This window comes from Pipistrellus kuhlii, unplaced genomic scaffold (genome assembly GCF_014108245.1).
Source record: "Pipistrellus kuhlii isolate mPipKuh1 unplaced genomic scaffold, mPipKuh1.p scaffold_m20_p_3, whole genome shotgun sequence".
NCBI lineage: Eukaryota > Metazoa > Chordata > Mammalia > Chiroptera > Vespertilionidae > Pipistrellus > Pipistrellus kuhlii.
Genome location: NW_023425529.1, coordinates 180,736,823 through 180,750,782, shown reverse-complemented (window position 1 = coordinate 180,750,782; position 13,960 = coordinate 180,736,823). Strand labels below are relative to the sequence as shown.

Here is a 13,960-nt window from a genome sequence, read left to right as displayed (position 1 = left end):
CAAATGCTTCTTAATCAACTTAAGATCTCACTCTCAAAAAAACAAAACAAATGGGAGGGGGTTGGGGGGGATGACTTGTGAGTCCTATGGGAAATTAGTGTCTCCTTCAGCTGTGGAGGTTCATGCTTTTCTCCTGAATGAAACCCTAATCTTAGATTCTCTTTGAAGATCTAATGATAAAAATGCTCAATAAAATTAATACATACCAGTACACTCTATTTATGTAGAGTTTTACTGATGAGTGTGCTCTTCAAAGAATAAAGTTTCTCATCTGAATTCAAGCCAATGATGTTTTATTTTCAAACTATGACCAACATTTTTTTTCAAATGCAAAAGACTGACCAAAATGAACTTTTATTGTTGCAAAATACTTTCTCATCTTTAACTGCCTCTGATCACTAACACACCATTGCTGCTGCTTATATGTATGCGAGGATAATATCGAATTTGTGAAATTACTCAAACACAGTCAAGGGTAATGAAAAGTAAAGCACCTGATTGCGGTGGGCATTTTCTCTGTTTTCCGCGTCCCGCACGAAAAAGCGACAGGTTCCTGAGTGGAGGATCTGGGGATGAAGAAATTAGAGAAAGAAAGAGACAAGAGGCAGAAATAGATTCATAAAGCTGGGAGCGAGGTGGGTGCCATCTCTCTGATGGAGAGACAGTCACACTTACCACAGACAACACAGCACATTTATTGGCTTCCAAAGGGGAGTTTAAGGTCAAAAGTGTGCCCAGATCCTATTCATCAAAATCTGGGTAAGCTCCTTATTTTTTGGTACAAGATTTAGCATATCAAGACCTGGGTGAGTCAAGGTCCTATTTGTTCCTCATTCCAAGCATCTGGATAAATATAAGAAATCAGTACTGATAACAGGATTCTGCCAGTGCCCTCGGGCTCACTGATAAGAATTAAAAGAATGTCCGTGTGCCTTCCCAGAGGGCTCTCTACACCTGATCAAATCACCATAGGCAAGATGACATTTGGAAAAGAACGGTACCGGGTCTGAGTATGTGGACACTGGGTCCTAAGGGAACCAAGGAGAGCTTGTCCTGTGTCACACACATGCTTCAGGAATGACTAACACTTTTATTCAGGGAGGCCACCGGGCACTGTCATGAGGTGTGCCACCATGGAATCAAGGTTTATTTTTCTTCTTTGAAATCTCTTTATTGATTTCAGAGAGTAAGGGAGAAGGATAGAGATACGGTAGAAACATCAATGATGAGAGAGAGAGAGAGAGTCATAGATCATGCCCCACACTGGGAATGGAGCCCACAACCTGGGAATATGTCCTGATCAGTAATCAAACCACGATCTCCTCGTTTATAGGTGCTAAAGGCAGAGATTCAAACACCAAGGGCATTTGTTTCTGCGCTTGAAGGAACATTCAGGCTAGTGGGGAGATGGAAAGGGCCACCGGGCTGGATATGCAGGTGGGCAGAGAGCCTTCTGGAGGAGGTATGAGCCACCCAATTGGGAGGAACAGCCTGTGGTATGGGAGAGAGAAAGGAGTGAAGGCTGATATTTATGATTCTGTGGGAGATGTGGAAAGAGGGAACTCCCGGAGTTTTGATGAAGTGTTTTGGAGCGTTGACTACAGCATGCTAAGTGGGGATGTCAGCTAGTTTGTTGGGCACACAGGAGTGAGCTTAAGAGACGGAACTGGGCTCTGAGTTTGCTTTAACGGCACACTCCTGATCGTTCACCAAGTCTAAGTCATTGTAGCTCCTTTCAGAAACTTGTGACAATTATTACTGATGGTCCGAGTCCCTTTTTCATTTCTGCTGAAGGGAATGAGCGTGCATCGAGAGAGTTGTTTCTCTATTTCTAAGGATTTCTTTTTTATTTTTTTCCTCTGACAAGCAAGCATGTGGTCTCTTTCTTACCTTTGCTTCCAAGTCAAAAAGCACCTGGAACTATTAACTTACCAACATATTGTTTTTGTGGCTGGAAAAAAGAGAGAGGAGGAGCTGATGGGGTGTCCCCACCAGCAGGAAGGCAGGTGACTTTGCTTTTACCCCCATGGGGCTGACAGAGCTCCCTGCTCAACTGCCTGGGCCTTGGGACCCATTTCTGGGGAGAAGGTCCCTGCACCCACCTGCCTGGAAGGACACATGGCCAGCATGAGGCGTGGTGGGGGGAGCTCCTCTCCCTCTCCACCCCAGATGGCAGTTTTTGCACGTGTCTGTTTCCTGGTGTGTAAAAGTGACGCTAAATACCTTTTTTCTTTTTGAAAAATACCATCTGCATGGACTATACAAAACAACGCTTTTGAGAGCTGGGATTTTTAACATGTTAATGAGAATTACTTTTGGTTGGCATTTCAGGTACGCAGTATCCACCCAAGTCTTTTCAGAGGACAGCTCTGACTCTAAGAAAGAGATTCCAAGTGGCATCTTGATGTTGCTGCCCCAGAATTGCAGCCTTTCCTGGGCCACCCAGAGCCTCCGCGACCACTGACACTTGAAAAACAGAAGAACAGCCCTAACTGGTTTGGCTCAGTGGATAGAGCATTGGCTTGCAGACTGAAGGGTCTCAGGTTCAATTCCAGTCAAGGGCATGTACCTTGATTGAGGGCACATCCCCAGTAGAGGCTGTACAGGAGGCAGCTGATCAATGTTACTCTCTCATCAATGTTTCTATCTCTCTATCCCTCTCCCTTCCTCTCTGTAAAAAAAAAAAAAAAAAATCAATAAAATATATTTTAAAAAATTGAAAAAGGCAAACTGAATTACTCCTGAGGTTAATCTCTATATAAAAGCACAGCGACAGGATCAGCAGAATGGCTGGAATGACCGGTTGCTATGACATGCACTGTGGTAGCCAACCAGCTTGATCTAAACCCTGATCTGCTTCCCCCAACCTCCCATTGCCCCTGCCACCTGCCAGCTCTGCCCCAGATTGCCCTCCACCAATCAGGGGTGGGGCCAGCCAGCCAACCTCCCAGGTCCCCTCCCCCTGGCAGGCTCTCTGATAGGCCTTGATTACCAGCCAGGCCTAGGGACCCCAATTGTGCACAGATTTGTGCACTGGGCCTCTAGTTTTTAAATAACAGAGACTACATTAATAAAATGTCTGTTAATTTATCCAAAACCAAAGAAGGAATGAAGGAATTGAAAAATTATATAAAAATGTGTAAAATACCATAAAAAACTGCTCAATTTTTAAAATATAAGAGGAAATATACATATGGTTATTCTGAACTAGAATGTAATTGCTATACCAATTAAGAGGAACTTTTTTTAATATCACAAATCATTTGTGTATGATATTTTTATTGTCATTGTTTTCTTATGATCACAGATCAATTGTCCAGGGTTTTTCATTCTTTAATTTTTGATAAATTATAAAGTGTTGAGTTTTCAGAAATTTATTGCATTTATAAAAGCTTGTTTAAGTTCCCAATTTTTATATAATTTGTGTGAATATCTCTATTCTGCATATATATAGGTTATTCACTCATTTATATGTCTAACTAGATAGTAAACATTCTTTTGTGAATTCAAAATATATATCTATGCTTTTCAGGGTTTTACCTCTTTGATAAATACTCCAATTTAAAATTTGTTTCAGAAGATAACATTTCTGTATGGTCATCATCATGGATTTATTATTTCATCAAATGTTTATCAAACACCTTTTTATTTAGATTCTGTTCTAAGCATTGGACTGAACAAGATCAAGTCTTTGCCCTAACAGAACTACAAGTCTAGTGGAGAAGGCAACCAGTTTTTTAATATTATAAATCATTTGGATACTATGTTTTTGTTGTAATTGTTTTCATTAACCAAAGCAACAAAAATATAACATAAGGTCAGATAGCAATACATGCTATGAAGCAACATAAAATAGGGCTTCAACTTTAGAAAGGGAAGGCTTTATTGTAGAGGTAATATTTGAGCAAAGATGCAAAGAAGATCAGATGAGAAGCCATGTAGCTATGAAAAAGAGGATACTAGACATAGGAGAAAACACACACAGGCCTAAAATAGGAGCATAGCCAGGGGTTTGAAGAACAGCAAAAAGGCCTTTGGGGCATAGAATGAAATAAGCCAGCGAGTGAAAACAGTAGATGATGGGAATGGAGTGATTAAGATCCTTTTTGACCTGGGAAAGAGAAGGTTATCTGAAATAGGAAGCAACTGGACAGTTTTCAGGACAGAGTAATGCAATATGACCCGAAATGATCTGTCAGACATATTACAGTGATGTAGCTCAAAGTCAGAGGACTTTGGATGTGTTTTGAAAGTTAAGTCAGTGGCATTTGCTATGGAATTTGATGTGAAATGTAACTAAAGAATCAATATTGACTTTAAGTCTTTGGCTCGGACATGTTATGTTTGAGATGCCTATTGGATGTCCAAGTGGAGATGTTGAAGTATTTGGGTATCTACACCTGAGGTTTAGAGAAAAGGTATAGACTGGAAGTATAATTGATCAGAGAGATGGTATTTAGGTACTAAAATGGATGAGGTAACCGAGAGAGTGAGTACAAAGACGCGAGGAAAGAGTTCAGGCCCTCTTTAACATCTGGAGGTACAGGGTGTGAAAATAAAGCAGCGAATCAGACAATAAAAATGACTGGTGAGGGAGAATAAAAATCAAGAGAATGTAGAATCCTTGAAGTCAAATGGAGGGAAAAGTTTTTCAAAGAATAAAAATGGGCATATCACTACCGATCTTACAGATGTTAGAATTTAACCAGTATATTATGACTAATTTGGTTTGATCATTTAGATGAAATGTTTAAACTCCTTAGTTATCACCAGACAAAGAAGAAATAGTAAACATGGAAAGGTTTATATCTATTATAGACTTAAATCTATAATCAAAATCCTCTCAAAGAGAATTCTAAGTCCTGATGACTTCCAGGGTTAATTCTTCCAAATATTTAAGGAAAATATAGCATCTATAACTCCCATATAAAATTTCCTAGCCAGCACCGGTTTGGCTCAGTGGATAGAGCGTCAGCCTGTGGACTGAAAGGTCCAGGGTTTGAATCCAGTCAAGGGCATGTCCCTTGCTTGCGGGCACATCCCCAGTAGGGGGTGTGCAAGAGGCAGCTGGTCGATGATTCTCTCTCGTTGACGTTTCTAACTCTCTATCCCTCCCTCTTCCTCTCTGTGAAAAATCAATAAAATTTCCTCAAGGTAATAGGAAGTTATTTTCTAAGGCTAGGATAACCTTTATACAAAAACTGATAAGGATATTAAAAAAAAACAAAAAACAACAACACCCAGAAAGTTATTGTCTAATCTTATCTCTGAACACAGAGGATACACTCCTAAGCAAGATAGTGGCAAATCAAATCAAGCAGGTATGAAATGGGAAATAAATACCATCCAAATTAGATCTATGTAAGGCATTAAAGTTTGGTCTACCATGTGAAAAATAATCAATGAACAAATTATGTCAAAAAACAAACAAACATTGATATTCGCAATAAACAGAGACAAAGTCTTTGAAAAAAAGTCATTCATAATAAAATTTCCTAGTAATCTAGAGAGAGAAGGGAACAAATATAATTTGCTTATAGATATTTAGTGAGATAAGAAGAAAAAAAACCCTAAAGCAAACTATACACTTAATAGTAAAATATTCAACTATACCCACTGAGACCAGAGCAATGTAAAAATTTTCTGCTAGCCACCAAAGTTATTCATCACTATACAGGATGTCCTAGCCAATTTGATAGGGCCAGATTAAAATATAAAGGGTCTTAAAAATTGGGAAAAAAATAAAAAAATTCATTCTTCACAAAAAAAGATCAAAATAATTTATAAATATACTTAAAAATCAGTATGTGATTTTAGCAAGCTCATTAAATACAAGATCAACATAAAGTGCATCTGCATTTCTAAATATTAACAATAATTAGATATTAAAATATATAAATACTATTTATAATAGCCTCATAAACATCAAATAATAGGAATCCATTTAGTAAGATGATTATATTAGTAAGGATTCTTTATAGAAACAGAATTAATAAAATATATATGTATGTATTATAGAGTATCCCAAAAAATGTATACACACAATTATTGAAATTGTGTGTATACATATATATGACATCTGAAACAACCATTGGTCACAAAATGGCTAATAAGTTGTAGTATAGTTAAACAATGGAATAATACACAGTTATGAAATGCTGAGTTTAAGAAGACAGATTCTAGGGGTGTGAGGACATGAGTGAGGGGTGGGGGATTGGAATTGGGGGTTGAGGACAAATATGTGATACCTTAATCAATAAATAATTTTTTTTAAAAAAGAAGACAGATGCAAAAGGGAACATACAATGTGATTTCATGTTCTATTGTATGACCTGGGGTGGGGGGGTAGTCACATAGAACTGATGATGCTTGTCCATAGAACTGTACTTTTTAAGAAAAGTGCACTTAATCTGATTTTAGCGATTCAACAATTCATGACAGTGTCCTGTTATCCTAATAATTTGCTATTTATAAGTATGTGAATAATATCCTATCTAATAAAGAGGTAATGTGCAAATTGACCATCACTCCAACACATAAGATGGCTGCCCCCATGTTGTCAAAGATGGCCACCCCATGTTGACTCAAGATGGTCCGCAGGGGAGGGCAGTTGTGGACAATCAGGCCAGCAAGGGAGGGCAGTTGGGAGGGACCAGACCTGCAAGGGAGGGCATTTGGGAGAGGTCAGGTCTACAGGGGAGGACAGTTAAGGGTGACCAGGCCTGCAGGGGAGGGCAGTTAGGGGTGAACAGGCTTGCAGGGGAAGGCAGTGGAGGGCAGTTGGGAACAAGCAGGCTTGCGTTGGAGGGCAGTTAAGGGTGACCAGGCTGGCAGGTAAGGGCAGTTAGGGACAATCAGGTTGGCAGGGAAGCAGGGATTGATCAGGCTGGCAGGGGAGTGGATAGGGAGTGATCAGGTTGGTAGGAAAAAGCAGTTAGAAGCAATCAGGCAGGCAGGTGAGCGGTTGGGAGTCAGCAATCCTGAATTGTGAGGGGGATCCCAGATTGGATACGGTGCAGGCTGGGCTGAGGGACAAACATTTCCCATGTATGAATTTTGTGCACAGGGCCTCTAATAGTTTTATATTTAACCAGCATTTTAAAAAAAATCTAAATTAGGAATTTTCCATATTAGGAATCATTCCAAATGACAGAAATTTTAAGGAAATCAAAGTGTTACCAGTTACAAAGCTTTGCTTTGGTTTATAACTTATTCTGGCCATGACTTTAACTTTCAAAGGCATGTATTTCAAGCATGGGAGAGTAGCAAAGATCTTGCAAGTGGAAAGAAAGTTGTCCTTGAATATAGAAAGAATAAATTAGGAGTCAACTTCCTATTCAGCCGGATGAGTGCCATGAAGCTGCCGTAGCGGTGATAAATGTAGGTAGATGGCCTTCACCTTGGCAATGCCATGCTCCCTACACACAGATTCATTCCGTTTCAGGGTGAACATCTGAAGACACAACACTGTGAACTTGGTTGCCAGGAGGAAGGGTGTCGCCTTGGGTTTCTCTCATGCCTGGCCATCTGACCAGTCTAGTCTGAAGTTGTGGGCATTGGCTCCTATCTGGTAACAAATAGGATGAGAATGATGACTCAGGGAACAAAGAGATAAGGCTTCTGTTTATTGTCCCTTTTCAAAAAATCCTCAGTGCTCTCTTTCTCACCCACAAATTGCCTTCAAAATAAAGATACAATTTCTCAGCCTGGGAGTCAAGGTCTGTTCAAGCTGGCTCCATGCTACTTGGGAACATGGTCTTGTCCTGGTCACCCTGAGCCACCTGTGCTCCAAGCAGGGTCCCCGCACACTTGCTTGAACCCATCACAACCTTCTCATGTTGGCTGCTGCCTGAGCACTCTGCCCTCCCCTTCTCCACTTCTTGAGGGGAGAGGTTACATATTCCTTGTTTTGTCCACTGAGATGAGCAGAGAGTCAGGTAGAAACAAATCCTGTAGTTTCATAGCTGTGGTAGACTTTTAGAGAGATGAGATCTACTTAAAGATATTAAAGAAAATATGTTGTAAAGTCTTAAACAGATGAAATAATACCAAAGTGAATAACATAAAGAATGTAAGTTCTTCCCCGCGAACATCCCATAAGGCTGACCAGTGTTTTTCCTCCCAGACATTAGTCTGGCTGCAGAGAACTAAACTTCTTTCTCCCCAAAGATGGCATTACATTATGGACTCTGTTCTGCAGCTTTAAGGTTTGTTTTTCATTTACTATTTCCTGAACCTTTCCCCATGTCAGTGCAGAGAGGTGACTTAAAAAAAAAAATCAGTTGGAGGAAAGCCTTCAGCATGCTTTTCTCTGCCCGAGGAGGCCCTGCCACCTGCCCAGGAGCTGCAAGTACCACGGAGGGGACTGAGCAAAGTGGGATCCAGGGCGTTTCTCAGCTTCTGTCCTCTCCCTGGGCCCCCCCTGTCACTGGGGACCTGCTCCTAGGAGAGGGCATGCCTGGCCCAGCGCCTTTGCAGGAGGGACCACCTTCAGGGAATCTCCAGTCAGGAGTGGTAGTCAGTGCACAGCATCTGGCAAAATTGGGACACCCTGCTCACCATCCTTTCTCCTTCCTCCCTCCCTTTCTTCCTTCCTTCCTTCCTTCCTTCCTTCCTTCCTTCCTTCCTTCCTTCCTTCCTTCCTTCCTTCCTTCCTTCCTTCCTTTCTTCCTTCCTTCCTTCCTTCCTTCCTGTGGGAAGCCGTGTTCCGTGGGGCCCGAGGGCAAGGATGGAGCCTAGGGTAAGGACGCCTACCTGCTCTCCTACAGGGGATTGAGCACAGGGTAGGGACGCCTACCCGCTCTCCCCTAAGCCTTCAGGGTTAACTAGGGACAGGGCAGACCATAGCCCCATTGTTAGAGAGTGCGCGTGATGCACGACTTATCTGGATGTTCTCAGCTAGGCTGTTCTCAATGATATCTAACCGGACGCTTGCTCTATGTATCTTTTCCAAGAATGTCTTGAGGGGCTGACGGGCGGCCTTGTCCTGGGAAAGGGGCACTTGGAGAAATGCCCAGAAAAGCCTCATAAATGTACGCTTGCAACTAATAAAGTTGCTGCAGTCTCATCATGGACTAGCAGTCCTCCTGAAGTCCCGCTTTCTCTTGTCTTTATTTCTCTTAAAACCTCCTAGCCCTACCTCCAGGACCTGTGATGCCGGCTGGATCCGGTAATTGGCGCCCGTGAACAGGGACCTGGAGACACTGGGTAGAAGTAGGAAGGTCGCCGTTGGTAAAGGACGCGACGAAACAGTGAGTAACGGCGGATTGAGTTTTTTTTTTTACATTCAGGAGTAATAAAATGGGGCAAGTACAGAGCAGGGACAGGTCCTGCACAGCATGTTTGTGTCTCGCGGTGCCTGTGTAAGGCACGGGACAAAGTAAAAGAGCTCTTCAGAGTGAATGTTGAAGTCTATTGATCACAAAATAATGTTGTTTATTGTTGAAATTAGAATCTTAGTATATGTATGGAATTTAAAATCTGTAATAAGTGGAACTCCACTGTTGAAACTGCCTCTAATGCGGATAAATTCAAAGGCAGCTGGAGAAGGAAGGGCTATCTGCTCTCCCACATTAAGATTACTTGCAATAAGACTACTTAATGCCTTGTTTAAAAATTATAAGAGAACTCGCAGGGAAATGCAAATCTTGGCCAAATTGGGTATTAGTTATTATTTCAGAAAGTCAAAAAGGAAGGAAAAAAAAAAATTGAGACCTGTCTATCTTTTAAGCATGAAAAGAAATTCAGCCAGATCTGTTGCTGATGCTTCCCCTGAAGGAAGCATGATGTGGGGGAAGGGAGAGACATGAGGCGATCCAATATATTGTAGAAGCCACTCTCCTAGTATAATAAATTAAAAGTTTCTTTTCTCGCCATAAAAAAAGTTTTGATAATTTAGAAATGCGTCTGGGATATCTGTACACGTGTAAAGAGAAAGCTAGTATAAGACAGAATGCGCGCACGTCCGATTTCGGATATTAGATAAGTCTTGAACTAGCCTTAACTCTTTACAGGAGCTACAGAAATGAAAAACCCAGAACTGATTCTTTTTCCTGAGAAAAACAGCGAAAAAATCTTCTTGAAAGAAATTCAAGCTAATTCCAGCAACAAGATTTGCATTTCCACAATAAAGAGTAGTTTTCAAAATGCTAGTGAACCTTATTGAAAAGTTAACTTTTAAGGCCTTCAAGAAAATAAATAAATTTGTCTCTGTCATAGAATTTATCCAAAGTAAATACTTTAAAATAATTATAATTGATTCTAGAATCTCAAAGAAATTATTAAAATATAGATGAATAAATAATGCATTAATACTAAAGATCTAAGTAATCCAGGTAACTGGCTACATCCTTTGTTGAGGGAGGAAAGGGTAAAGGCCCTTCCCCCAGCAGACAGTTAATATAGTGTCCTACCAGTAGCCATCTTAAAGAATGTGATAATTTACAGTCGAATAAACAAAACCTAGTTTCCCAGAGCCACTGGCAAATAAAAATTAAAGTTTAAATTTGCCTCATAAAAAACCTAGAGAACAGAATTGAATCTATTAATTGATTATGTCTTGTATTTTTCTTAGAAATATAAAGTGTTATTAATCTAAGAACTACTAAATATATTTAACTTGCCAGCTTTAAAAGTTCAAAGTACAAATTAAATAAGGAAAAATTATAGTCATAGTGATTAAATACTTAAAGCATAAAAAGTTATTTTTAAGAAAATAAAATGTTATATTTCCGCTAATAATTAGGAATTCAAAATAAGTTGCTTATTATTGATCTAATTAAAAAGAGGATTAATTCTGTGATCTCAAATAAGAATTTTCTATTCAAAAACTAGTCTAAATCTAATTGATATCTTAAGATAATAATAGATAATAATAACAGGTATTAAAATATTTAAATCATATGTAGATATTTATTTGATGGTTTTTTCCATGTTAAAATTTCAAGGCATTAACAGAGATGATTCTTGGAAAGCTCCAAGGGCCCGGAGTAATGCAAGAAATTTATTCTCTCTTCTTATAGGAAAACTTTTTAAAACACATCTAATATACTTGAAATTGCATGGAAAGACTTATCAAATAAAAATTAAAAGGTATATATTAAATATTATAAAAGTTTTCACCTGTAAGAAAGGCAAAAACAATATATTTCTTAAACATAGCCAAATTTTTTCAACAGCAGTAGAATTTCAAGAAAGACAAAAGCCATGCTTTTAGATCAGACCAATAAAGTATCAAACCTATAAGTTTTACTGAATAAGTTTCTTTGCTATTATTTTTTTTTAATTAAAGATACCTACTTAAGTTACTTTATAAATTAGCTTTCACAATATAATCAATATCATATAAATTAAGTTACATGAGAAGCCAATGTTTTATAAATAATTGAATCCTAACTGTGTATGGCCACCTACATTGTAATCAAGCTAAAGGCAAGGCAACATTTGTGGCTTATGAATTCAAAAGTAAACTTGCCTTATTTTTAAAGTAAAGATACCCTGCCATGATAGCAGTCGGCACCTGTGCATTCCTACAGGTTGCCCAGGATCAAGGGCAAGGCATTGTGGAGCGAGCTCATCAAGAACTCAAAAATCAGCTTTTTAAAATTAAAAAGGGGGAGTATTATACCCACACCCCCAGGAATTTACTTAATCATATAATCTTTATTTTAAACTTTTTGCAAATGGACAAAGACGGCCAGACAGCGGCTCAGCGGTTTTGGGAGCCCACACCAAAACGCTTTCCAGATGTATACTGGAGAGATCCACTGACTAGGGAATTGCATGGGCCGGATCCAGTACTAATGTGGGGTCGAGGCTATGTTTGTGTTTTCCCTACAGGAGACGACAACCCGAGGTGGTTGCCAGAGCGGTGTGTTCGACATGCCTCGAAGCAAAATCGCGCGGCTGCGAGCCCAGCTGAACGGCCTGATGCGTCAGAAGAAGCAGCAGCGTGGGAGCCGGCGACGGAGAGTTTCCCTTAGCCGTGACAAGCTGCCAGAGATCCGTGTGGTTGCTCAGTTGGTTTCCTTCCTATGGCTACTATCGAGATTGATGGCTGTGCATGCTGCTGTTTATTGGGAGTATGTACCCAACCCACCATTGCTGCATCCTGCAACCTGGGAGGATAAGAACATTCCTGTTTATGTTAATGACACCAAGGTCTTGGGGCTTATGTCCTCGGGCCACATTTCCCCAGCCTGGGCAGAAGGGTACAATTATCAAGGAGTTACCAAAGGGACACCAGTGTGTTTTCCTTTGAGGATAAAGAAGGCTGCACCATGGTCCAGAGGCTGTCTGACATTGATACCAAGCACTCTGCAGGTACCCACTGGGGTATGGATAGCTATTACATTGCTAGAAATGGCACCACGGCACGCTGTGGCCCTGGGACATACCCACAGGGAGTCAAACCTTGTGGGCCTTTGGGGCCATCTAAAAATAACCTTGGGCTGATGTGGCGGACATGTCATGCGAATGAAACAGTCTGCCGCAGGTCCCTATGTGACTGGGCCAAGACGAACAGCAATCTTGGGCCAAAGAACTTAGTGACTGGACTTTGGACAATGGACAATGTTACTTACCAAAGAGATTTGTGGAAAATGGTGGCTGCCATGGACTACATCACTGTCGGGAAGGAGAATGTGACGGTGCAGCCACAAAGGGGAGTCATTAGTGGCTCGGGGAGTAGCTGGAATGTGAGCGTGTCCGCATGTGTACCTGAACCTTATGCTTTGTTACTGGGTAATTTTAGTATTAGCCTAGATAATGAAACTGGAATAACCAGCATCGCTTGTAATAATTGTCGTCTAACTAATTGCATTAATGGCACTACCCCTTCCTTGTTAATCTTATATCAACCTGTATTTGTTCTCCTGCCAGTTAACACTACCCAAGAGTGGTACTCTGACATGGGGCTTGCTGTGCTTCAGACAGTAGAAAAAGCCTTAAGCCGAACGAAAAGATTTGTAGGATTGTTAATAGCAGGTACCAAGGCTTTAATCACTTTAATTGCTTCTGCCACTGCTTCTGCCATATCGTTAACAACTTCCATTCAGACGGCAGACTATGTGAACAACCTGGCTTACAATGTAACGCAAGCATTACAAACCCAAGAGAACTGGGACAAGAAAATAGAGCAAAGGGTGAACGCTCTCTATGATGTTGTACAAATCCTAGGCCATGAGATTGTAAGCTTGGAGGTGAAAAGCTCTCTAAGATGCCACGCCGCATTCTCATGGATTTGCATAACACCAAAAGAGTATAATGATTCTAGGTTTCCATGGGAAAATGTCAAAAGGCATCTTCAGGGTATATGGCATGATGCAAACACCTCCCTTGATTTGAGAATGTTGCATGGAGAAATCCAAGATTTGCTGAACGCACCAAAGCTTGATATAGATATAGCTAGAGAAGCCTCGGAGTTTGTAACCCGGCTACGGGACAACTTCCCAACTATAAGTGCTTTCCTTCATAGAGTAATAGGCCTAATTGCAGTAGCAAGTTTCCTGGTACTTTTATGCATGTTGTTGCCTTTCTGTATAAGATTAATCTGTAAGCAAATGTACAAGTTAACCATGGACATCCGCCTGCTTCAGCTGCATCGAGAGAAGGACAGCACCCCGCTTAAGATGTAATAAATTAAAAAGGGGGAGCTGTGGGAAGCCGTGTTCCGTGGGGCCCGAGGGCAAGGATGGAGCATAGGGTAGGGACGCCTACCTGCTCTCCTACAGGGGATTGAGCACAGGGTAGGGATGCCTACCTGCTCTCCCCTAAGCCTTCGGGGTCAACCAAGGACAGGGCAGACCATAGCCCCATTGTTAGAGAGTGCGCGTGATGCACGACTTATCTGGATGTTCTCAGCTAGGCTGTTCTCAATGATATCTAACCGGACGCTTGCTCTATGTATCTTTTCCAAGAATGTCTTGAGGGGCTGACAGGCGGCCTTGTCCTGGGAAAGGGG

The 13,960-nt window shown here is 40.9% G+C and overlaps 2 protein-coding genes across 9 annotated transcripts in view; both read left to right on the top strand.

Moving 5' to 3' along the window:
* Nucleotides 1–3,097, top strand: part of FAM149A (family with sequence similarity 149 member A) — a 38,449-nt gene extending 35,352 nt beyond the window's left edge. For all 8 annotated transcript variants that reach the window (XR_004991359.2, XM_036457756.2, XM_036457757.2 and 5 more), the window contains one exon: nucleotides 2,332–3,097. Coding sequence is in view for 7 of the 8 variants with exons in the window: in XM_036457756.2 (XP_036313649.1) it covers nucleotides 2,332–2,405 (74 nt within the window). In the remaining variant the exon portion in view is untranslated. The remainder of the gene's footprint in view (nucleotides 1–2,331) is intronic.
* A 6,052-nt stretch (nucleotides 3,098–9,149) lies between these two features.
* LOC123653288 (endogenous retrovirus group K member 7 Env polyprotein) lies at nucleotides 9,150–13,666 on the top strand. The gene is made up of 2 exons (XM_045588941.1): nucleotides 9,150–9,251; nucleotides 11,839–13,666. The coding sequence occupies exon 2, from the start codon at nucleotides 12,279–12,281 to the stop codon at nucleotides 13,632–13,634; it is 1,356 nt and encodes a 451-aa protein (XP_045444897.1). The 5' UTR covers nucleotides 9,150–9,251; nucleotides 11,839–12,278; the 3' UTR covers nucleotides 13,635–13,666.
* The last annotated feature ends 294 nt before the right edge of the window (nucleotides 13,667–13,960 follow it).

Bases quoted from the DNA above. Each gene is read 5' to 3' on its own strand.
- LOC123653288 (XM_045588941.1), top strand. From the start codon at position 12,279: ATGGTCCAGAGGCTGTCTGACATTGATACCAAGCACTCTGCAGGTACC.